The sequence below is a fragment of the Ambystoma mexicanum genome, chromosome 5q (assembly GCF_040938575.1).
Source record: "Ambystoma mexicanum isolate Mex_15411 chromosome 5q, UKY_AmexF1_1, whole genome shotgun sequence".
NCBI classification, from domain to species: domain Eukaryota; kingdom Metazoa; phylum Chordata; class Amphibia; order Caudata; family Ambystomatidae; genus Ambystoma; species Ambystoma mexicanum.
The window spans coordinates 524200195-524225813 of record NC_090933.1 but is presented as its reverse complement, the minus strand read 5'-3'; the positions used below and the strand labels follow the sequence as shown (position 1 = coordinate 524225813).

The 25619-nt window shown below is 47.4% G+C and overlaps 1 protein-coding gene across 1 annotated transcript in view; it reads left to right on the top strand.

Moving 5' to 3' along the window:
- PRKDC (protein kinase, DNA-activated, catalytic subunit) overlaps positions 1 to 25619 on the top strand; it is a 3362625-nt gene that overhangs the window by 1855000 nt on the left and 1482006 nt on the right. The window contains exon 48 of the mRNA XM_069621025.1: positions 5951 to 6070. Within this exon, the coding sequence (XP_069477126.1) occupies positions 5951 to 6070 (120 nt within the window). The remainder of the gene's footprint in view (positions 1 to 5950; positions 6071 to 25619) is intronic.

Below are 25619 nucleotides of genomic sequence, written 5' to 3'. Positions count from 1 at the left end.
GTCTTTGTCCTGCCCTGGGGCAGTCAAGCACTGAAATGCTAAGCAATTCTTCTCTGAACAAGAGTACCAACAACAACCCCAGACACGTGTTTCGGTCTAGTTGGACCTCATCAGTAGGGTGGAGCTGTGCCTAACCTGGCCGAAACGCGTGTCTGGGGTTACTGTTGTACTCTTGTTCAGCGGAGAATTGCCTGACATTTGGGTGCTGGACTGCCCTTGGGCAGGGCAAAGACTGATATGTAGCGGAAATTTCTCTTCTGTGAAAGGGATGGTGAGCTAAAGAATCTGGTTGAGACTCAAACCCGGGATATAGGCCGGTAGAGAGAAACTCCCAGAATTCCCCCTTACTTATGCATATTAAGTAGCGTTGAATTTTCACCCTAAGTTACTAGTGTATTCCAGACATGGAACCCTTGCTCACTGTTCTTAGAGAGGCACAGCTCCACCTCACTGACGAGGCCCAACTAGGCTGAAACAAGTGTCTAGGGTTGCTGTTGGTACTTTCGTTCAGAAGAGAATTGCCCGGAATTTCGGTGCTGTACTGCCCTTGGGCAGGACAAAGACAGACTGATATGTAGTTGAAATTCTCTTCTATGAAAGGGATGGTGAGCTAAAGAATCTGGTTGAGACTTAATCCGGGGTATAGGCTGGTAGAGAGAAACTCCCAGAACCCCCTCTTCCCTTTTATTTCCATAACTTCAAGTTTATTTTGCTTTTGCATTCCTGGGTTACAGGATGTCGCCTTACTTCTCTTCTTACTCCTGGGTTGTTCCCTTTCCAGAATATTGTTTTACTCCTCACTCCTGGTATACTCTCCTGCCAGGATATTACTTCACGTCTTACTGAATTACTCTTTCTTTCAACCAGTTCACAACAGCTGTCCACAGTTACGTCATGGACCTCTCTCACTCCGGAAGGCTCCTGCTGCTCCCAGTAACTAGGCGGCAGGCTGCTTTCGGTTTGGTTCTTCCTCACACCGTCTGATTGAGCCTCTGTGCTACAATTCACAAGCTTCTCCCTTCTGGCGGCCTTGTCAGCTATTTGCACGCCTTGCCGACAACATCAGGCTCTGCCACACTCCCTCTACATTGCTATCGGCTGTGACTGTTTTAAACTTCCCAGCATTAGTCAAAAGCTTCCAAAGACTAGAACGCTGTGTTGGCTTACCGCTTCTAGGCATCTTTATTGCTCCATCGCTCTTCCTCGTCTCAGTACTTAAATGGGGTTGGAGGGTGTTTTGTTTTTCAAAAAGTGCGCGGAAAACAACCTTGGACGCTGAAAGACAATCACACAGACGCACACCCAGATTATAAAATGGCTCTTTATGGCCGTTTATTCTCAATCAGCATACATAAAAAAATAAATGCAATAAAGAAAATAAATGAATAATTAGTAAATTGATTGAAAATACTTGACCGTTGAGGTCACTGCAGAACACCTCATCTTAGCCAGCATCACTGATAAGTTTCGAAAACAGGCCAGGCACAAGAGATTCTCTCTGAAACAGGAATGGAAAGCCATTGTTCCATGCCTCCCTGAAGCTTTTCTGTCTGTTTTCGGTGCTTGTGCCAGACCAATCACGGTCACTTGGCAGGCGGTCAAGACTAAGGGCCTCATTACAAGTCCGGCGGTAACCGTGCCGGTAAAACTGGCAGGTTGCCACTGGACTTGTACATTTTACCAGCGCCTGGCTTTCTGGAAATACCCGTGCATTACAACCCCGGCGGTCTGGGAAGTCGGGCTCCGGTAAAATGTTGTTCCACATTCCCATGGAGTGCGGTAGGACTCTATGGGAGTGGGGAACACAGAAGCACCGGCACCGTTAATAAAGGTGCCGATGATTCCATGAAAGTCTGCCTACCGTGGCCGCTGTTTCCGGCAGGGTCAGACCTTCCAGGCACAGCAACTCCGGCAGGCAGACCCGTAGTATGCCGGTCCAGTAACAGTTTTACCGGCACCATTGTTACCGGACCGGCACATTTGTAATGAGACCCTAAGTCTCAGGAGGCGTGATAGTGATTAGAGGCCCACAATGAGCACATACAGTGAAGATACCACAGAAGACGGGTGTATATAAAAAATACATATACATTTATTTTAGGTCCAATAAAACAACACGAATAACCAAACTAATAATGCAACAGTTACTAAACAAACATTTGACCATTTAACATATATACAACTAATGTAGCCTAATGCTATAAAGGGAGTACAACATCCACAACCTGTAACAGAAGGGGGTTTAACACGAATTATGCATTAGGCAGTCTTCAGGCTGGAAACCCTAACTTATTCAGCCCAGCCCTACGAAGTGGGGAGCCTTGTGCTCAATGTACCGCAGTGCGTAAAAATGCGCTTTCGTGCGTACAACAAAGACAGTACCTTTTCAACATGCTGGAACAGTTAGGTAAGGGTTCTGAAGGGGATGGAAGAAGTTCCAATCTGCCCTTGCGGACAGAGCAGTTTCTGACTTTCGGGACAGGCCAGGAAGCGCAGACTATCCCAGCCAAAGAGAGGATCCCAAGGAACCCTTGTGCTTAAACACAAATGGATGAGCCAGGGGCCACCAGTAAGTGATGCAAGTACTCACCAATCCAGACCATCTATGCCAGTTTAGTCAAGGTCATCGGAGGTTGTAAATTCCGCCTTTATTTCTCGGATCCGGCTCTCAGGTGCTGCGGGACGGGACATTGGTCTGTGACAGGACAGTAGCCACAACTCTGCCCATGAAGGGAGGAGGAAGACAATGCTGGTGCAGCAGGACTCTGGGCACAGCAGAGAAAGCGGGCAAGTCTCCAGCAGCGATCATCACCACAACACAGTGACGCAGGGACCGCAAAGGCTTGCGGCGAGACACCATCTCCTCTTTCACGACCCAGAGGAGTTAGGTCAATGAAATTTGGCGGGTGAGTGTCGAGAACCAGAAGCCGGGGATTCCCAAAGTTTCAAGTCTCAACTCGAAACTGCTGTGCTACTATGCGATGTCCCGGGACACAGTCCAGTGAACTGGCCAGCCGACAAACACTTCTGAGAAGGCTCTTTTGACGGAAAATCAGGAGACGCAGAGAGTAGTTGTTCTCACTACTCAAATGGATCAAAGTGCCCTCGCATGTTTTCTGAGGTTGCGAACAAAGCAGGGGTCCAAAGGTACAACAGCAGGCTCGGGGTGCCTAACCTTTCAGCTCGTCCCCAGCGGGTCCACGGGTCTGCTTCAGCACACACGATACTTGGTTTCTTCGGTAGTTCGGTATGAACCACTGTAAATCTACCTGGAATTAATACAGGGCCCCTTCTCTTATACAAAGTTTGATGCATGATTGAATCTGGACAACCAATAGAAGATCGGCTCCCTTGCATGCACACCAGCCGTGATCCAATAATGGTCCACGGTGGTCCTCATGTATTCATACATCCCAGACATCCTGGCACCACTAGTGTAGCTAGCGCCTCTTCCTGGGCGCTAGCAAACGTGACATTCAGGAGCTTGTGAAAGATGCGGTTTTCATGGGGGGGGGCTGCATGCCCAAATAAGTAAGTCCTGAGTCAGTTCGACTTGTGGGAAGGCAAAGGGACAAGATGGGTAAAGGATAGAACAAAAAAGATTTGTGTCACAGCCATTTTCGGCACTGGCCACAGTCATGAGCCATCTGTGGTAAACACGGTATGGTTCACTAGAAATTAGTAAAAATACTATTACAGTAAACTGCTGCCACCAGTTCATCCAAGGCACACTTGTACATTTACCAAAAATTCCTTAGAGGGTGTGTAGGGCCATAAAACAAAGGGACCCGAGTGCACGGTAAAGTAATGTACTTTGCGCACTGATAAAAGGTTACCAAGAAATGGCAACAAAGTAAAAGTCTAAGGGAAACATAGTTTCCCAGTACTGACAGCCTGAAGGATGTGTCAGTTTCCCCATAACAAATGAGCAAAAGCCCACGGGGGCGCAGTTCAAGCATGTGCTCCACTGTAAAAAGCCAATTTACGGTAGTCAAACAAAATCAAAAAGCAAAAAGTTTGGGAGTTCCATAATATGGGGGGACAAATGCAGTCAGAGAAATCTTTCCAAACCGGAGCCAGCCGACACCTTTCTTCAAAACAATCATTGAAGCAATGCAGAATAATGTAAGCAGTGAACCTAGCTGAACAACATGTTTCCCAGTGAAACAGTGTTCAAACTTCACATTAAATGCAGATCTCACTGTGTTAGAAAATGTCCATTGCTACTTTGGGTGCATCCAGAATGCATTTCACACAGGCTCCATGTTTTAGTCAAAAACATTACAATTCAAAAGCATTGCAGAGGGGGGTAGACAAATAAGGCTTTTGGCTGGAGAAGCCTGAGGTTTCTTCCTCTACATTACAATAGGTCATACAAGTGAGTTTTAAAGGTGGTTGTGTATAATGGGGAGTTGAGTTGAGTGATTTGAAACATCTAGTGGTGTAATTAAGTAGGCTTTCAGTTGTTGAGGTGAGATAATTGATCATGTTTGTAGTTTCCATTGATTTATGTGCAAGACTTCAATGGTAATAATCCCTGGATATCCTTCCATGCCTAATTGTCTTTTTTTAATGATGTTAATGTGTCGTGTTCTGTTGGACTAGTATGAGAATTTGATGGAAACCAGGTCCCAACTTCAAAAACATAGGGGATAGGTCTGCAGTATAAAACGGCTTGGCAGGTAAGGGTTTCTATGTTTGCATGGCATACTAACTCAGCACTATAGCTGGCTTCGCTTCAGCATTTATTCACAAGGGCGTTCGTATTGCAAATGAAGAAAGTTGCACAGCCATAGCATACATGTAGGCAGGGCATTTATGAGCGAGACAGGCTGCCTACACATCTTTATATGGTATCAGGAAAATAGAACCATTTTGTGTACTGTGTAAGGATGAAGAATTATGGAAACCTTGAGTTTTGTAATATAATGTAAACTGATCTTGGATAGTAACCTTCTACCATTTCTGGTGACCTTGCTGTGTTTGGCTTTGTAGCAAAGGACGGATAGGATTGTTGTTATGGGGGATATAGTGAGGGGCAGCTGTGCAACTTGTGGGGTCGACTGGTGCAGGCGAGAAGTACCCAAATTGTGAGAATCATTCTGGTTCTTTGGGTTTGGTGATGACACTTGTGCATGTTTTAATCCGGAGGGGGAGAGTCCTAGATCTCATAGATTACACCACTTTTGGTCTGGGTTAGCTGCTGATGTGGGGGTTTGTGGTGGGGCTAAATAGGTGAGTTTCATCACAGCTCCTTACATTAATTTGATGTGGTAAACTGATAGGCAAGAAGTTGCAGTATGGGAGGGGGATTTGTGTGTGTGCAGTGTAAAGTGGTAGGAGATTTTGGAGGTGAGTATTAGTAGGCGAGCCGACAAATGGGGGGTACATGTGGGGAGAGTGAATGCCTTGGGTGCCATTGGAAAGAGAGATAATTGGGCACTATTCAGGGACATGATTGAGTCAGCTGGTTAGATGTTTGTGGTAATATTGGTTTAATGCCATTAAGATCATATGGAGATCCAGTGGTCCTTAGTTGGCGAGTTACGCGTGGGTTTGCAGTATGTTCATAGAATTTCATGCAAGCTACCTCCTTTCTGTCGAGGTGCCTATGAGTAGGATTATGTTGGTTGAGGTTTTGCTTCTAGCCTCAGAGTGATGTTGGGGGAATAGCTATGTTTTTAGCTATTTTCTGAAGGTCTGCAGGGAGTCGTCTTCTTTGCAAGGTTGTTTAAGCAGGGAGTTTAATAGTTTTGTTTAGGGGAAGGAGAAGGAATATCTACTGTGCTGTCTGCAAACTGTCAATGGTTAGTAGCAGATGAATTCCCTTGTGTTGGATTTGGGATTAGTAATGAGTGAGATGGTTGTCTGTGCTATTTCAATTCAGATATCTTTCTGCTTTGTGTTTTTAAATGATAAGAAACTTGAAAATGTTTTCTTTTGTTTTCAGGGAGTAATTCCACAAGACCTTCCACCTTGGATGAAATTTCTGCATGGCAAGTTGTCCAATCCATCAACATCTTTAAACATTCGTCTCTTCATAGCAAAGCTTGTCGTTAATACAGAAGAAGTGAGTGGTTATTTATTTTCATTTGTGTTCTAGTTTTCTTAAGTTAAGGCTCAATACCAATCTTTAATAGAAAAAGGAAAAAATCACAGTAACTTACAGTACAAATTAAAATGATGAAAAGCATTTCTACTCTTTTAGCGCACTTGTTAGGTGTACATGGGTGGTTCGGTATGTTTAAGGATCCCCAGATAAATCAATACTACATTTTCTTTTGTGAAACATTTTGAAAGAATTCAAAGGGAATTATTTTTAGTGTTCAGACAGTTAACTTTCACTGAGACTAGAGCACCTTTGTCATGTAGTGGTTTTCAGTAGGAATTTTGACAGTACTTTCTGGAGAAACAAGGAACTGCACGTTAGCACTTTCAATTGTTTGAGGGTAAGGGTAAATTTAACTTTATACATTGCCTTCCTTCTTCAACCAACATTTACTCCTTTTACTCCTACGTCCTGTCCCCTTTCCTCCTTAAACATGGGACGTCCTTGAATGGAGAAAGGACTGGAGCATGCGTAATACCATTGAAATAAAAGTAGAAAAGCCATTGGACCCACGTATGTCCAGAGGAAAAGCTCCACTCGCTCAAGCCTCCCACACCCATGGATTTTGCCCCAGGCCTGAGTCCTTCTCTTCATGTTGGAAGGGACTGGAGATCCACATGACATGTGTGCCTCATACATGCATACATTTCTGTATTTGGTGTTTTGTTTATTTTGTAGTTATTCTTGTATTTATGCCCTGTGACACTGGTTTATGCACAGAATATATGTATATGGACTAAGGCTACCCCTCCCTTAAGACACTTACAGGGGTTAATCACCACACATTTAACAGATATTAGTATTTGATCTGTACATGTATTACAGTAGATCAGCACAATTTCATTTCACAAAGAGTTTCTTTATTTTGAAGTATTATATAATAAAACCTACAGGAGGTAGTTAACATCTCTAGACATGTAATACCAAATTTGTGCTACATTTTTCCAAAATGGTTCATCATATATTTACAAACCTGTCTCGTTACTTAAGATATAGCTCAGACACTGTGCGAAGGTCAGTATTGTGTGACTTAGAGTATAGCAGTAATGTCCATACACCTATCTAGTCGACGCCCTTAGTGTTTCTAGCTTGAACAAGGAGTCACTACTACTAATGTAGTTGTTGTTCTGATGCTTTCCTCAGGACTGATGGAGAGAGAGGGGGCTGTGGTGTGTGCCTTGTGCTGCCACGCCTGTTGTAGGATAGGACGTCTAAAATAGACAAAACATTGAATTAAAATCACTATTAAAATGTGGTGTTTCTTTGCGACCAAATGGAAGCGAAGGGGGTGTGGTATAATCGTACCTGTGTTGAATTGCTTCTGTGTCTCGGGTATACATCATTAGTCTAATGGTGCCTTCGGTGCGCCATGATTGGAGGCTGTCATAGCCTGTGGTGTAATGGATACAAGTTGAGATCCTGGTCTTGGGAATCTGCAAGAGATAGTGTCACCTTGTTAGAGCCCTCGGTGGTGGTCTCTTTATAAAATATTTGCTAAAAGTACATAGGCACTAGCGGGACATTTAGCCCCTACATTTATCTCCCCAAGGGTTTATGCCTGTTCGGTACAGTGATGTATGCTACGGCTAAGAGATAAGTAATGTGCCCAAAATGGCACGTTTCTTATACTATAAATCACGTAGAGTGGTGATCGGAGCATCTGCATATTATGCTACCGTAAGTGCTTGTCTGGAACAGAACAAGGTGCACGGCGTTGGCTTAACTGGTGAATAGGGATGTGCATATACACTGCAACGCTTACCTGTGTTAGTACGAAGCCGCTAGGAGCTGTGGTCTTCTGGGGAGACGCGTGGCGTTCAGTAAGCATGCGTATTGGCTGAGACGGTATCTCTTGCGTGTATATATTCGATCTGGAGATGCTGTGGTTGCTAAGTAACGGCATATCACGTGTCAGGGATAATGCTGATGTGATCGTACATGATTGACTTTCACTGCGATGGTGTGTAGGCAGGGTAACAAACTGAGCCTGCTGATCACGGATCATGCCTCATTGTATAGGATGGTCGTAGCTATCAAAATATGCGAGTCACGGATTATGTTGGCGCGTACCACTTCATCTCCCCTGCGTGAATACAGATGTATTTACAGGGGATGGGCACAATGGTCAGGATTTGGACCTAAATCTCAACATATAGTGGATGTCTAGATGACGGATGTGGTAGTGTGGATAGGAGCACTCCTTTCAAAATCACGTTGAACACATCCTCAATTGAAAAAGCCCCTGGATATCTCCAACAATGGTTAGTCAAATTGTCCATTTCGATGAACGGGCCTAGAATATCACCCTTTCTGTACATTAGATCGGCTCATTAATAGCGTGGATGATAAACTTGTTGGTTCACATATGTCTTTCAAATGGTAGGAAATGCATATTTATGAGGCTAATATTGTGGAACAATTATGAAACATATTTTGACAGAAATTGGCGGTTACCCCTTAGATGATGGCCTCAGATCTCTAGATACCTATGTGTGATGTGTAGCCCCCCTTTATGGGTCGGTGGGGGTTGGGCTATGTGTATCTAGGAGGCCTGATTGTGTAGATGATGTAGTATATTTGGGTGTCCAGTCATATCTGACTAAAAGAAGATGTTCCACTCTATTGAAACATTGAGTCCGTTCTTAACTGTGTCTAGGCGGTGTATCCATAGGTTTGTCTTCTATAGAACATCTTCTTTTAGTCAGATATGACTGGACACCCAAATATACTACTACAGCTACACAATCAGGCTGCCTAGATACACATACTCGCACGTATTCTGACTTCAATAGATGCGATGCACAGAACATCAGCCCTTGCTCTCATCTTTTCTTGGTTTTCACTTGTCCATAGACCAACGTCTGAGATCAGGATAGGTCATTTTCTTCATTTCCTCTATGAATACTTCATCTTGACCTGCCCTAGGATATGTGAGCATCTTGCATTTCCATGCTTGCTCATTTTCCATCTGAGTGGTCTTGATTTAATTGTCCTGGAACGGAAATTACCATTTCGACCCCCAAACGCAAAGTGTCCCAGCTCCCTTGAAACTGGGCTCTTGTCATGCATGCTTCAAGATGAACAAAACATCTGGCATCGTATTCTGGAATTTCTCTTGTAATAAAAGTTCGGGCAGCATTCATAGCATAAGGTATGAGAGCACAAACATAGCAACTTTCTTTAGACGTTCTCTCTCCTACCTTTTTCAGGTGTTGATACCACATGTTATGACCCAAATGTGCTGTGCTGTCTAGATAATTATTTATCCCATTGGTGTCTTCCTCTGTACTCCTATTATGTCCCCCTTGTACAAAGTTTGTGTTGCTTGGACCAATAAAGTAAAGTAAAGGGTGTGGACCACAAGAACCATGATAACAAGGATGAATGCTGAGCATGCATATATTATACACCAGTACATTAACCCACACAATGTACGATTGTCTGGACGTCTTTGAGCTTGCTCTTTTTCCAAAACTGTACCACTTTTAACATTCCTCATTTTGCCTGTGGACTGTTTTAAGGAAGGAAAAAACCTTTTTAATCAGGTAAGTCTGGCAAATCAGGTAGTTGCAGAATCTCCTCAACTATTGCCACAAGTAGCCTCCATATCGCAGGGCCATTTTTAGGATCATGCTTAAAAGTAAGTATGTCAACACTGCGTCCAACAAGAGCAGGATAAGCTCTAAGAATAAAGATGAAAACGGCGAGCAAGAGCATATGGGCGTCGTCATCTGTCAAAACCATACACTCAACCAAACAAGTATGTTGTAGAGAATAAATCTGCGTACTGCTCGCGCTTCCAATATCTGATCATGTGTTGTCGTTTAAACATACTTATAAGACACCAACAACTTTCTAAAGTTCATTTTCAACAGATTCCTGTGGCTCAGGAACTGAGTTTGCACTTCTGCTATAATATCTAGAAAGAGTGTCTGGGAAGAGCGACAGTGCAAATGCAAATTTGCATTTATTTAAACAGCAACCTTATTGTTCTTCTTCCTAGTCATCAATCAAGTCTGCACACACTGTACTACTACTTCTTGTCTTGCTTCTCAATCGATCGTTAGGCATGCGCCGGCCTCACCAGTATAGAGTTTGACGTCATTAAGATGTATCCATGCTCTCCTTCCCTGGACTTTTACTGCTGAAGGAGTAACGTTCTCCACAATGTAAGGTCCAACAAATCGCGGCTCATGCCACTTCCTAATAAAATTCTAAATCAATATTGGATCTCCAGCAAATAGTCTAGTTACAGGTAATAGTTCAGAAATTCCGGTTGTTGGATGGTCTTCATCTGTGTTCTGAGATGGATCCCCCCCCTTGACGCTTCAGTTGATCTGAAATAACAGAGATACTAGCGGTCATGCATGTCAAATAAGCACATAACCAATTTCCTAACATTTCTGAAGTCTTCACTTCTGCTCCTCGATGGAGGAGACGAAGGCATTCTCGTTCGCCTCCCTGTCACTAGCTCGTGGGGCGCGAGGTGGTGGTCCGATCTGGGCTGATTCCTTAAGGCATACAAGGCTAGGGGCAGGCAATGTAGCCATCCCTTTTTCTGTGTCAATTTAAGCTTTGTGATCCTCGCTTTAAGAAGACCATTGAGTCTCTCACATAACCTGTTCGCTTGTGGGTGATAAGCAAAAGAAATCTTGTGCTTAATATTCAATAATAGACTAATCTGTTCAAATACTTCATTAACAAAATGGGGCTCATTATCGATTCTCAGCACCTCACATACTCCCCATCTTGGAAAGATTTCTCATACTTAAAGCTTTGCTGCGCAAGTGGCATCAGGGTGTGTACATGGACCTGCCTTGATCCACCTGGAAAAGGTACAAACCACCACTATCATATACCTGTATCCATTACATACTTGCAGCATGTGAACATAGTCAATTGCTGAAAAGGACCATTCGGTCGAGGAATCACTCCTCTTATCGTTCGTAGTGTATGCACAGCGGTAAACCTTTGACATACGATGTAGTTTACTTCATAAAATGCAACGTGTTCTAGGTTCGGTACAAACCAGTCCTCTGCAATAGTTGCAGCCAGAATCTCCCTAGTTATATGCGCAGGATAGTGCAACTGTTCAAGTGCTACCCCTAACAATGCATCTGGCCTCACCGGATTTCCGGTATTGTGCTGTAGCCACAATGCTTCTGTGGGGAATAAGGAGCATCCCCTTTCGTTCCATATTTCCTGCTCTTCTTGTGGTGCACTGCCTTGAAATTCCATCAACTGTGTCCTTGGTAAATGATTAAACCTTTATTTACTATCCTAAGCATGACTACTTTCTCTTTAACTTCTGGAGTATCAAAACTTGAAATATCTGTAAAATATGCAACCCTTTTGGCTTCTTCGTCTGCGGCTTTGTTCTCGTGTGAGATAAAATCAGTTTGCTTAGTATGTGCTGCGCATTTAACTATTGCTATTGCTAGCGGGAGTTTTAGTGCCTTAATAAGTCTGTCCAATAATGCTGCATGTTGCACTGGTCCACTCGGAGGTAGCCCCTCCTTTTCCACCATGATAACCCTGCGTGTACGGTTGACGTTGCGTAGGCAAAGTCACTGTACACGTCACTTCCTGTTCTGCATGATTTTCGAGCACAACAATAAGCACTACCAATTGTGCTGCTTGTGCTGAAAAGTGAAACGATAGTCTTGCACTTGCTACAATCTCGATTTCACAATTTTCTCTGTCTCACTACAGCTGCACTAGAATGCCTTTCTCCACTCGTTTGATGAATTTTCAAAGAACCATCAATAAAGAGCATTTCCCCTCGTGACAATGCATTCTCTTTTACGTGCGGGCATCTTAGAATTCCTTGTAGTTCACGCAATCATGCACATGCTCGCCCTCTGCCACAGGTTCAGCTACAAATGTGGCAGAGTTCACTGTTTTACACCGACTATTTTAATTGCTGGGATTGATTTGACCACCTCATATGCAGAAGCTCTCTGGGATGTCCGTGTACCCTTAGGTTTTTCTAAAATAGCAAACAACGCATACTCCACAAAAAGTGTCATAGAACAACCCATTACAATACTGGTAGACTTCTCAATTGCTAACACGGCTGCTGCTAATGACTGTTCACAAGGAAAGTGTCCTCTCATAACTGGATTTACAATCCCACTGTAATATGCCACAAGTGTGTACCCTAATGTAGTCCTCTCTATAAGCACTGCTGTCATGACTGTCCCATTTGTGTGTGGAAACAAGAAAAACTCCATAGCATAATTATGAATCCCTAAAACAGGAGCTGTACACATTGCTTTCTTTAGTTCTTCAAACCCTTCCTTCATTTCCTCAGTCCATTCTATTTTTGCCTTATTCACTTGTGCTTTCTTTAGAGCCTGCAAAAGGGCTCTTGTGTATGAACTATAATCAAGCGGCAACACTCTAACATAGTTGCATAGTCCCAAAAACTGCTGGATTTGCTTTACCATGTGCGGTTTTGCTGTTTTCATAATCGCCTCAGCCCTTTCAGGTGTAACCCTCTTTCCCTCATGTGATATCAACTGGCCTATGTACAGCACCTCTTCGTGACAATACTGTAACTTCTCTTTCTCTAACTTGTATACCTTGTCTGCTAGGATAGTCATTAACTGGACCGAGTCTTGCCTGCACTCATCTTCCGTCGTGCTACAAATCAAAATGTCATCTACGTATTCTATCACAACACTCTTCAAATCAATATTGCGTAAGTCCATCTGGAGGGCCCTATAAAAGATCGATGGAGACTCATAGTACCCTTGGGGCAAACGCATACTTTTCAATCTGGTTTTGGCGACACGTAAATGACATCCAGTCTTGTGGAGCCCTTATGCAACAGGATTGAGAAAAATGCATTTTTCAAGTCAATCACTGTGAATGATTGGGCTTCTTTGGAATACTGCACAATATTGTCTCCGGATTAGGAACTAAAGGAAACTCTGCCTCCACAATCCGGTCTCATAGCTTGAAAAAATCTTGACGATCCCACCTTTGATTTCTTGATATGCTACACCGCGGTATTGCACGATGATTCTGATGGTACTAGGCATACCTTGTTCCATCAGTGCTGAAATAGTCTTAAAAATACCTTCATCCGCCTCTCGAGACATGTGGTACTGTCTTGCTCGAGGTAACATTGCTCCTGGCTTCAGATTTATTGTAACCTCCCCTAACCCCTTCAATAGGCCTACGTTTTAGGGGCCTGTAGTCGATAAAGCACTTGGCACCTTTTCTAAATCTGCGTAAAAAAATGCTGGACGCTGCCGTATTATCATTGGCTGTGGGATCTCTTTTCTCTATCTTGATCCAATATGTAATACTCATCTCAAATAGTACTTCATCTGATGGGCCATCTCTAAACATGTCATTGTCAGTGATGTCAGTCAGTATGCACCCTTCCCCAATGGCAATCACTATTCTCCATGGCCTGCCCTAGTCTTCTGTTCCTCCGAGCATTGCCATTTACCCTTGTAATATGGCTGCATCTAACTCTAAGGGAATAGTCTGTCCCCCCTCTTCGTCCATTTGGATCTGTGGCCTAAATAAGAATTTGTCAGGTATCCTCATGATCCTTCCCACTAAACCGGGTAGCCATGTTAACAGAATGCTCATCCCATAAAGAAAAACTTCTGGTTCCATTGGCAGTCCTCGCAGAGCCATTTGCCCTGCAAATGCCAATATAAATTCACCTACATTCACATAATGTATCCCAGGAGTGGAGCACACTATGCCTTTGTCATTAAAAGAAATCGTCATGTTAAGCTTCGTCATTAAATCTCTTCCCAGAATGTTAACTGGTGTCTGCCGCAAATACAATAGTGGAACAGACATGTCACACTCTCCTATGGAGACTGGTAATTCATCAGTAAAAGGAACTCGGCTTGTAGCTGCAGAGAATCCCTGAGCATTAATGGCAATTCCCGCCCTTGGGTACTTTCTCTCCCGTATACATGAGTGAGTTGCACCAGTGTCTACTAAAAAAGAAAAAGATTTGCCTCCTATCGTCACATCAACCCTTGTTTACTCAAGGGGGTCTGGTGTCACTTATGGCACTGAACACATCATGTCGTCCTGTGAGCTGTCCTATTGTGGATATATACATATCCCTGTGCCTGTGAAAGGACTTCCTCCCACCACAGTGGCACCCCATACTCTAGGTCTCAATAATTGTGCTGTGTTTGCGTTCTGTTGTATCTACATGAGTGCATGCCGGGACTGTCCTTGCAGTGGATTCAATGGTGCTTTCTGTAGCTGCAATGCCTGCTGCATTTGCGGTGCTTGTGCTTGATACACTGTCTGATCTTGGGCAAACCCGTCCCTAGCTTGTGAGCTATATGCTGGAGGATAAGCTGTCCGCCCTCTTGGTAAATTGGCCATTTGGCACATACCCTTGGCTCTCACATGTGCACGCAATGTGCTCCGTCATCCCACATGACCAACATATAGGAGGGACTCTTCTGACTAGCCCCCCCCTTGATTACATCCTCCTTGTGCGTTTTGATTACAATTCTGCATATTCTGAAATCCCCCTTGGTTATTCTGAAAGCCACCCCTTCCTCTATAGCCCAATCCTCTGCCTCGAGGCACAACCCCATTCCCTCCTTGGTCCATCTGGCGCTGATTATTCACCTGCAATGTACCAACTGCTTGTTGTATTCCCAGTCCTTCTCTGCTTATCAATACAGCCCCTTCTATGGCTTATATTGATAATTGCTTCTGAACTAACTTGGCATCCACAATTTTTCTAGCATCTTCCTTCTTCCTATTTTTCTCCTGTAACAGCCGGCAGTGATGCACTATAGTCAACTTTATTTCTGGCCAGGGCCTTGCTTCCGTTCCCACTAGTTTCTTGCCTCTATACCTGCTCTGGCAACCCCTGACATAAAATGTAGTAAAATTCTGTCACCGTTTTTCCCCACGGTTCCCGCGTTTCAAGAGTCCAGCGCTCCTGAATACTTTGAATGTAAACAAGCGGATCTTCATCTTTCATCTTGCGGACCATAATTGCACCCATGTCTGATGTGTCAGGATTCTGCACCCTTAGAGCTCTCCAGACATCTGCTCTACAATTATTAAACAGCGCTCCATTGTGCGCTGTGTTTTGTGCCCTGACATTCGAATAACCTGCTCTCGTACAAATGTCATCAGCTCTTTCCCCAAGAATGGCTGCTAGGAGACCCTTAATGTCGCCTATTGCCAGAGTATTTCCCCCCCTGTAATTTTTTCGAGCTCATAGATCCATTTTCCCGCACCCGCCTTTAAACTGGGAGTTCACATCTTAAATTATCCTTATCCATCTGTGGCCACAGAATATACTGTGGTCTTCCTCCTCCTTTTTCCAATAAAGGAAATTGTGTAAATCCCAGCCCGCAATCGGCTCCCATCGTCTGCAACAATGGTTCTTGATCGTTTTCTACCTGGCAACGACCTTAATCTGTTCACATATGTACGGTGACTCTCCCTTTTTGCTGTGTGATCGTCCTTTAGGACGCTCTAGATATTCCATAGGATCTAGCGTTCTATCTTTAGGCTGCTCTAGATCAGACCATCTTACTCTATTGTCTGTCTGCAGGCATCCCTCTGGGCTGCATGCCCTTCTCCCCTCCTCCCCGCAGAAGGATTCTCTCTCTTCGTCTGACATATCTAGCCCCCAGCCAGTGTGACTCTCATCCTCATCGCCCTTATTTAATGTCAACCTGTCTAAAGACAGTGCTCTATGCTCGAGACTAAATAGGTCTCTCTCTCTCTCTCTCTCTCTCTCTCTCTCTCGGCTACGTGATTGGAGGAACAGGGATGGATCCCCCTTCCCTCAGCTTCCCGATTTGCAACCTTCCCTTAAGTCTTGGTAGGCCTTATCGATCTAGTCTCCGATGCTCCCTAAGTCAAAATTCTCTTCCAGGGCTACCATAGATGGCCCTGGCATTGCCTCCTTTAACGGAAGAGACTCCTATGTTGCCCCATTTTATTACTGGGTTTGGTTCCATTAGTTCTTTTTGAATGCGGTCAATATCGTGTTCCCGCTGTCTCCTTTTTCACTCCAATTCTACATCTAATTCTCTTCTCTTTCTCGCCTCCCATCTAACTCTTTCCTCTTCTTGTCTTCTTTTCTCTCTCCTTTCCACTGTTCTTCGTTCTTCTTCTTTTAATCTCTGCATCCATTTATCCCGTAATCTCTGCGCTTCCTCCTCTTCTCGCTTCCTCTCTTGTCTACCTCGTTCTCCGATTGCGCTCTGCCTGTTGTCATGCTCTTTTTTTGCTCTCCCCCTTTCTTCCTTTCTTTGCTGTTCTCCATAATAAATCTGTTCTCGCCGCTCTCTGCTCTCTTGTGTTCATCCTCTTTCAATCTTCTTTCCCATTCCCTGTCTTTTCTATCCTGTTCTTCTTGATCTTCTTTCTGCCGACTTCCTCAATATTTTTCCCATCTAGCTTAAGTAATATCGGTCCTCCCATCCATTCGTTCTGTACAAGCGCTATCTCATCAACTCTATCCTTGTCTACTTTCCATCTCTTGTTCTTTGTCTGTTTTACTTTCGATCGTTCATTTTTCTCCTCTGTGTTCTGCAGGATCTTAAAGATCTCCTCTTTTCTCTTGTTCTCTTCTGGGCTATCGTCACTGCTATAAGCAGGCAGTTCATTTATTGGATTACTATACGCCCTCACTGCTTTTAGTTCCTTTAATGGAAACAGCGCTATATCTTCTGTGCTATCGACGTTTACTTCTGGTGTGATAAAGAGAGTAGAAGGCTCGACACCTTCCTCCCTGCACTGGATAAGCATCCACTGCACAGGTGGTGGATCCTCTCTCTCCTCTGTACATTTTCAAGAGTTCTAGAATAGCTAGCCTCTTCTCCAATTTCTTCCCTGCGTACGCAGCGTGCAAGTATGTGGTCATGTGTTACACTACTACTTTTGACAGTGATCCCCCTTGCGACCATGGCATGACCATTTTATCTGCTGTGCCTTTTACCCATTCTGCATTGTACTGTTTGAGTTTAGGCATGTGTTTTGGCAATGTCGTACATAAATACATTAGAGGAGTTACCTCTCCCATTGTGAACAGTCTCAATTGACTGTCAATACTTACCAGTGTTTTCACAGATAGGTTTTAAGGGGAAAAAAAACAAATATGAGCACGCTTCAACACTCGCCATTCAAAACCTCTATTTTTCAATAATCTCAATTTGCTTTTAGGTCAGTACCCATAATTACCTTAGAAAAGTAATAGCCTTTTTTCTTTGATTTCAGTCTTTACACACCTTATTCGTGTCACTCTTCGACACCTTCTTTTTAATAGACAACACAAAGACAGACAAACTAGTCAACTTTTATATTAAACCATGGTACTCCTCTTCATCTAGCCCCTAAAAATACCCTGACTAGCGTATAGGTCACCTCCTAACAGGAATCTGTTCACGCGCAGCCTATATTACTCTGATCAGAGTTTGAGATTACCTCTTCTTAGCTCCCTTGAGCTAGGAAACTGGGCTTTCACTTCTCTCGTCTTTTACTAAACATCGCTCTTAATTTTTTCTAAACAACCCTCGTTACTTTTAGAATCGCTACAATCCCAACCCCTCAGTTTGCCAATCCCCTTAGTCTACTCACCATTCGCTTATTCAGCTCAAGGCCTTCGGTGTCGTATCCGCCTCCACTGGACCAAAGTAAACCTTGCGATCTTCCGGCTAGATGGCGGAGTGCGTCCGATCGTCTGAAACTCTAGAGACCTACTAGTAAATGGGTTCTAAACCATCCTTTCCAATGGATTGTGTCCTCCAACGTATTCCTCATCTATGACATGTAATGTCCACAGCTGTGCTGCTCCGGATATTTTTTGGCAGAGGGCACCCTGCGTCGATGGCATCGGTTCGATGTCCCTCAGCGGCCTCCGTCGAGGGTGATGTCATTGGATGTTATAAGTAGCACGCACGGCGCCCATAGTCTCATTTCCGTTTTTTTCAGCAAACGTATTTGCTTTGTAAAACTCAGCATGCCTCGTGGTTACTGTTAAGTTACCGAATCATGTCCTCTTCTAACCTGACAACCCCGCGGTCTGGCTTCAAGAATTGTTGGGACGGGCGTGGCTTGGAGCTCCCCTGAAGCCTGCCGTGAGGAGCCCACCGTAATCATAAAAATATGCGGCTTTCTGTATCCCTCCAGGGCTCTACTTACCCACAGGGCGGCCGGAACCCCTGGGGCACCTGGGGGCCAAAGATGAGGGAGTAACGGACTGGGCATCCCTAGCAACTTCGCCGTTTGCCGACAGCCCCTGCTGCCGGGAGAATCCAAGATGGCGGGCGCTTTCACTGCCAAAACCGGAGGCGGCTCTGGGAGCCTCCGGGGCGGCCCGGCTGCTAAAATCCCCCTGGACTAAGGACGTGCCCCAGCGATCCCGCTTCTGGGGCTCGGAGCCTCTGGTGATCCCGCTCTGACTGCCCCCGACCCACCCGAGGGAGAGGCACCCGCGCAACCTCATCCGCCACTCCAGCGGCATTCCCCGGCTCCAGCGGGGTGCTCATTCCGCCCGTTCTGTGGCCCCACGGAGTGCGCCCCTCCATGGAGCGAAGACCCAGCGCCACCCTTGTCTGCTGCGGGTGGAGTGTTGGGGTGGGAGGCGCCCCTGGCATCAGCGACGGAGACAGCATGGCTGACGCACACCCAGGTAGGGCCTGCTGGGGGCGGGGGCTGGTGGCCTAGCTGCTCCTGATCTGTGCCTCGCCGGTGGGGGGCCCAGATCTCCCACCGGCGGTGGAGCGCTGTGCTGTGTTCCCGGCTCCCTCTTGCTCCCCCCCCCGGCGGCCCTTGGAGCTTCTCCACCTGCTACGGCTGCCACTCCGTGCCGGAGACTGCTTGCCTGCACCCAGCCTGCAGGCCCACCTCTAGGGGCGCCCTGGCCCACTCCCCCCCCACCTGATTCCTCTCCCCGTGGCTCTTCCTCTCCTCTCTAGTCCTCGCCGAGGGGCGCGCTCTGGCCTCGGGCCTGCGCCTTCAGCCTCGAGGACTACCGAGCCTGCATCTCCAGCTGGTGCCTCCACCCTAGAGGGGATCCAGAGGGCCTGCCTCCCCCTCCCTCCTTCCCCTACGAAAGGGGTGATTCTAAGCCATCCCCACCGCAGCTTGTGGCTTTTCCTTCTGTGGGTTGCTGAGACCCAGTATCTGGATTCCTCCAGCCAACGTTCCCACTTGGAAAGACCCAACGACCACCCGGCGCCAGCCCTGATCAGACCTACCGGTTAGCTGTTCTCACCCCCGCCCCCCGGGTGTTGTGGATTCCACCACCTGCCCGGGACTGCCAAACGGGGCGGCCGGCACGCAGGGCTCTGCCCCTACAACTCAGCACCTACAGCGGCTGGCCACTTCCTCGGGCGCCCTGGCCCACCTCCTCAACCAGTCCCTTTCTCCTGGCCCTCGGTGACCCACTCAACTGGGCTACAAAACCAACATCTCCCGGCCCAGCACAGCCTCCCCGGAGTGGCACGTAAACCGACCGCCCTAACACGGCTTCCATCCCAAGAACTGGCACAATGTCCAAACAAACAAAGGCGAGCAAGAACGTGGACATAGCCACCATGCTTGCAGCCCCTGACAAAGGGAAGAAACTCGACCCCCCCTGGGTCCACCTCCCAAGACCACCAAAAGGAAGGCGATCCTCCGCCTACTAGAGGGGGCTTGCTAGCATTCACAGCAGATATTAAGGCCGAATTCAGGTCCTGCATGACCGAACTTTCTACCAAGCTGGAACAAACCGACCACAGAGTAACTGAGGTGGAGCAAAGGCTGGGGGAGATCGAGGACCGCTCCCAGGACCAGGCGACCACTCTGGGCGACATTCAACAAGCAGTCAGGGCCCTCCAGGATAAATATGAAATCCTGGAGTTCAAGCAAGAGGACCTGGAAAATAGGGCCCGCCGCAACAACCTATGAATCCGGGGGGTCCCGTCCTCAGTCCCCGATAAAAAAAAAAAAAAAACTCACGGAATATGTGGGGGACTTCTTCCAAGCCCTTCTCCCCGACCTGGATAAATCCCTACTATTGTTAGACCGCACCCACAGACTGCACCCATGTCCGGGGGTCGCCACAGACCTTCCTCAGGACGTTATCACCAGGGTCCATTTCTTCTCCACGAAAGAGGCCATCTGTGCCATCAGCCGCTCAAAAGACATCTCCTTCAAAGGCTCTCCTCTTCAGATCTACCAGGACCTCTCGCTCCTGACCCTCCAAAGGTGAAAAACACTCCGGCTTTTAGCTCTCTTTCTGCAGGAACGCCAGGTCCGGTATAGATGGCTGTTTCCGATGGCCCTGCAATTCTCAAATAATGGTGTCCTGCGGAGGGTTAGCCACCTGGAAGACGCCAGCAAGATTATGAACCCATCCTCCCCTAAAGATGACTCATCCGTGTTCTCGGAGGCGACAGGGAATACCCAAAGACCAGTCGGCCCTCATGGTTGAGAGCCTCACGAAACAGCAGAAGGAGGTAATAAGCTCTCAGACCGCTCCATACAAACCATTGCCACACTGTCAGACTCGGCGCCCAGCTTCCTCTATAACGACTCCCTAATCTGACATAGCCGAAGATTATTATTTTCTAACACGGTGGGCTCCCTCACGGCCCATGCCCATTCCAAGGTTCGCTCCACCTCTATGTCCTTGGAAATCCTTGTTAAACTTAGGACTCGTGTTGGCCCAGTTGGCCCGGGGTTTGGCCGCACTCACAATGCCGACCACCCCGCCAGTTAAAAAATTGGCCTCCCGCTGGAGGCCCTTGTTAAAACCCCAAGAGCAGGACAACATGCACCTATTCACCTTCCATGATGGCGGATAGCTGGCTCCCCTCCGGCCTCCTCCCACCAGAGCAAGACAGCCCGCGGAGTGCCGAACGCTACAGTGCCTTTCACTGAAAGTTAACGGGCTGAATTCCCCCTCCAAACGCAAGTCAATTTTACAGAAACTACAAGACGAGGGGGCTGAGGTAGCAATGCTCCAAGAAACGCATCTCCTCCCAGCGGACCATGGGCGCCTAAGGTCCCACTTATACCCACTGCAATTCTTCGCCTCAGGAGGATCCAAGAGGGGTGGCACAGTGATCCTGTTTGGGAAAGACCTTAACCCCCGGATCTTGGACTCAATTACATGCCCAGAGGGCCGTTTCGTGGCAGTCAAATGCCTCTTACTGGGAGACCTCTACACCTTTATCTCAGTTTATGCACCTAACTCAGGACAAGCAAGCTTCTTTGACTCTCTGGGCACTTCCCTCTCTGGCTTCATGGAAGGCCAGACAATAGCGGGGGGGGACTTCAACGGAGTGCCGGACCCCACCAGAGACAAATCTCACCCCCTGTTCCCGGGGACTTCACGCAGGCCCTTAGCCTCCTACGCTTATTTAGATATCTAGAGGTTGTGGACTTGTGGCGGGTGTTCCAACCTACTGAGAGAGACTTCTCCTTTTTCTCCCATGTCCACCAGACCTTCTCGAGGATCGACCTCCTCCTAACCTCATCCCACACTCTTACTTATGCCAACAAGGTCTCCATCAGCCCTATAATCTTATCGGATCACGTGCCAATCGTATGGCACTCCGAACCTGTGACCCCAAAGCCAACCCCACACGCAGATGGTCGCTCTACGACCCGATTCGCAACGACATGCTGATCAGAGACAGGATCGCAACCACCATCAAGAACTTCCTCGAGGAGAACCTGGTCACAGACACGTCCCCTGCGAACAACTGGGATGCAATGAAGGCAGTGATCAGGGGAGCCCTGATAGCACAAGGGGTGGCATTTCACCGGAACTGCTGACAAACCCGACAAGCTCTTGAAGAGGACCTCCAAAGAGCTGAGGACACCCAAAAGCAGAAGGGATGGTCCCCCAGGACCCAACGGGCTGTCCGCACTGCCAAAAATAAACTGGAGGCCCATTACGCTGAACACACAGCGCAGCTGATGGCCAAAACCAGGCAATTCTATTATGCCAAGAGTAATAAGGCAAATAAGCTATTGGTGGCCAAATTGGCCAAAATTAGACAAACTAACACCATCACGGGGCTCCGCGACCCACAGGGGAGGATGCATTACTCAGAGCCGGAGAAACAACGGTTGACCGCAGACCACCTATCCCAGGTGTTGAATGCTCCTCCAAGGGACCGATCCAAACAAGAGGAATACCTACGGGGGCGGCCCTGCTGCGCCTTACAGCCGCAGCAAGAGAGAGCCTAGAAGCACCAATCACGGGGGAGGAGGTCGAGGAAGTCATTAAATCCCTCGGGAACCGGGCCCAGATGGGTTCTCCTCAAGATTTTAGAAAGTGTTCAGGTCTAAACTAATCCCCCCATGGTGACTCTTTTCAACTCATTCAAGGAGACTGGCTCTGTGACCCTCTCAATGCAGGAGTCTATTACTGTCCTCCTCCCCAAGCCTGAGAAAGATCCGAGAGAACCTTCCGGCCCTAATTCACCCCGATCAAACAGGCTTCAACCAGAACAGAGTGGCGGGGGACAATATTCGGAGAATCCTGAACTTGATAGCCATCGTCCACCGAAACTCCCAGGGTCTTGCACTGATGGCCTTAGACGCCACTAAAGCTTTCGACAGGGTAGACTGGTCATACATGAAACTCACCCTCGAGGCCTTTGGCTTTGGCCCGACCTTCCGATCTATGATACTGGCAAACTATAAATCCCCGAAAACCCTCTTAAGGATCAACGGCTCCCTATCGGCTCAGATCCCCATGACGTGTGGGACAAGACAGGGCTGCCCACTTTCACCCCTTCTCTTTGCTCTAACGATGGAGCCTTTTACCCAAAGAATCCCGCAGAACAAACTCATCAAGTGTCCCCAGGTAGGGCCATCCCAACACAAAATTGCATTATACGCCGACAATGTCCTTTTGACGCTCTCGGAGCCCAACTCCTCGGCTAAACACGCTCTGGCGGAGATAACCAACTTCGGGATGGTCACAGGGTTCACCGTTAACTTCTCTAAATTGGTAGCCCTGGGCGTGGGTCTCAACCAGGAGGAACAAGGGACACCTACCAGGCTGTGCCCGATCAAATGGAAGAGTCGCGCCATCCCTTATTTGGGGGGTCCACATTAAAGCAAACCCTAATGACACATACCAGGCAAACTTTCCCAGATTGTTCCGGGAACTGGACTGGAAGGGGACCTAAAGCGCTTGGCTACTCGGGAAATCTCGTTAATGGGAAGGATCACGGCAGCCAAAATTAACCTGCTTCCGAGATTCCTCTATGCTTGCCCCTCCCTCACAGTAGCCATCCCAAGGCCGGCTCTCCAGAACCTCCAGAAGAAAATGCTGAAGTTCATATGAAAGGCAAGAAGGCTAGAATCCCTCACAAAACTTTGCTCGGTAGCTTGAGACTAGAAGGACTGGGGGTCCCCGATGTTCAGGCCTACAGGGCGGCAGCACAGCTAGCACACGTCCACCCTTGGCAGGTTGTCACAAACCGCCCTAGATGGGTGGATCTAGAGCAAGCGCAACTACCACTCCCCTTGCGGTTCCTCCCGCATATTCAGCCCGACCTGAGAGATCGCTGGAAAACTCTCCTCCTAACAACCAAACACACTCTAAGCTCATGGGACTGCGCCTTGAAACAGAAGGGAATCCCGAGAGGGCTGGGCCTGCTTTGCCCTATTTTTCAGAACCCGAACTTCTCCCCGGGAATGAACCCTTGTAATTTCCATAACTGGATCGTAGGAGGCCTCGAGACCCTGGGACAGCTATACGCTGGGACCTCGCCCCGCACCTTTGAGCACCGCTTTCAGAATGTATGGGCCCCGGTTTTAGACTATGACCAGCAATTCCCTCCCCTAACTTTCAGACCACTTGGCGCTCGGTGGGTCCTGGGGGGCCAGGGGCTCCCCTGAGTGGGGGAGGTGGCGGATGCTCTGGTGGAACTAGAGGGCAGCAGGAGGGGGATCAGGGGGGGGGCGGGGTAAATGTTGAAGGCTTGGGAGGTGGCTGAAGGGAGCAAAATTCTCAAGCATCGCTGATTGTAATTGTCCTGTCTTGGTTTAAAATAAACATATTTAAAAAAGAAAAAAAGAATTGTTGGGACTGCGGCTCCAAGATGTCGATTACGGATCCGCATAGAATTTGTCTGTGGTGCCTGGGCGAGGACCACGCAACGGCTGACTGCTCGAAGTGCCAGTTGTTGACTGCCAAGGCCTTGCGGAAATGTAAGGTTAATGTATTAAAGGTAGGAAGGGTGTCCCAGCCCCGTAAATCCAAGTCGGCTGGTATTTCGACCAACGAGTTGAGAGGGGACGCTCCTCGTCGGAAGAAGTCCAAGCGCTTCAGGTCCTGCAGTGGTTCGCGCCACTCGTCCTATTCGTCGCGGCGGTCCAGGTAGCGACATCACCGTTCACCTTTCTCGTCCTCTTCGGACGACGACTCCTCGAAGAAGGTGACCTGCCCCACCAAATCCTCGACCCCGGAGGAGTGGGATGCGTTCTGGGTGCCGATGTTGAAGATATTTCGATCCCAAGGCATAGTTCCGTCCGCGCCTTCTGACAAAGCCAGCAGGGATCGGTCTCGGCCGGATGCTCGTGCGCCTTCGGGCCCGGGTGGACGGCTTGATAAACACCGGGAGCATTTGAGGCCCCGTACGGACAATGCATCTGGTGTTCACCAAGGAAGGCTACTTCTAAGTCTGTGAAGACTGTTACTGAGAAGAGGTGTACTCCTCTCCCAAGGAAGGACTTGTTTAAGTTTCTCCAGGACATTTATGAGGACGAAGAAAGGTCTGACGAGGATTTTGGGCCTTTTGGTCTTCCATATGGGACTCCTGGTGTTCGGAGTGTCTCATTTCTTAAGAGTTTTATGGAGGATCTGTGTCAGTCCTTGCATGATGCCAGTGGCCTTAACACTTCCCCTGAGATGGAATTTGGTAGGCCAGATCCGGAAGATCATGCTGTCTACTCTTAACGAAGATTGATGTTGAGAGTTGTGGAGTACCTGGGCTGGGCCAGGCCTCCGATGCAGTTTGATCAAGATGATCTTACAGATAGTCTGGATCAGGGTCCGTCCACTGACCAGGTGTTGCCATTTCATATGGCATTGCAAAAGAGGTTGGCTGCTACTTGAAACATCCCGGAGAGTGTTCCGGCAACAAGTCGTTGACCAAGAAATACTGCCCATCCTGTAGCGACCAAAGCTACCTGCCCACACACCCCACTGCAGAGAGTTTGGTGGTTCAGGTGGCTACGGCCACCTCGAAGCAGGCAGCGTACCCTGCCATCCCTCCTGATAGGGATGATAAGTGCATGGATGAATGGGCACACAAGGTATTTTCTGCTGGGAGTATGGCGTTGAAGTCGGCTAACTCTGCTTGTGCCTTAGCAAAGTTTTTGCACACTGGGTGGAATTGCATCTCTTTAGCGGCTGAGCATATTCCTGAAGGAGAAGAAAGGGATGGCTTTCTAGTTATTGTGAAGGATGGCAAGCATGCATATGTGAATCTCTTCAGTCTGGGTTGGACACTGCAGATAGTGTCAGCAGGTC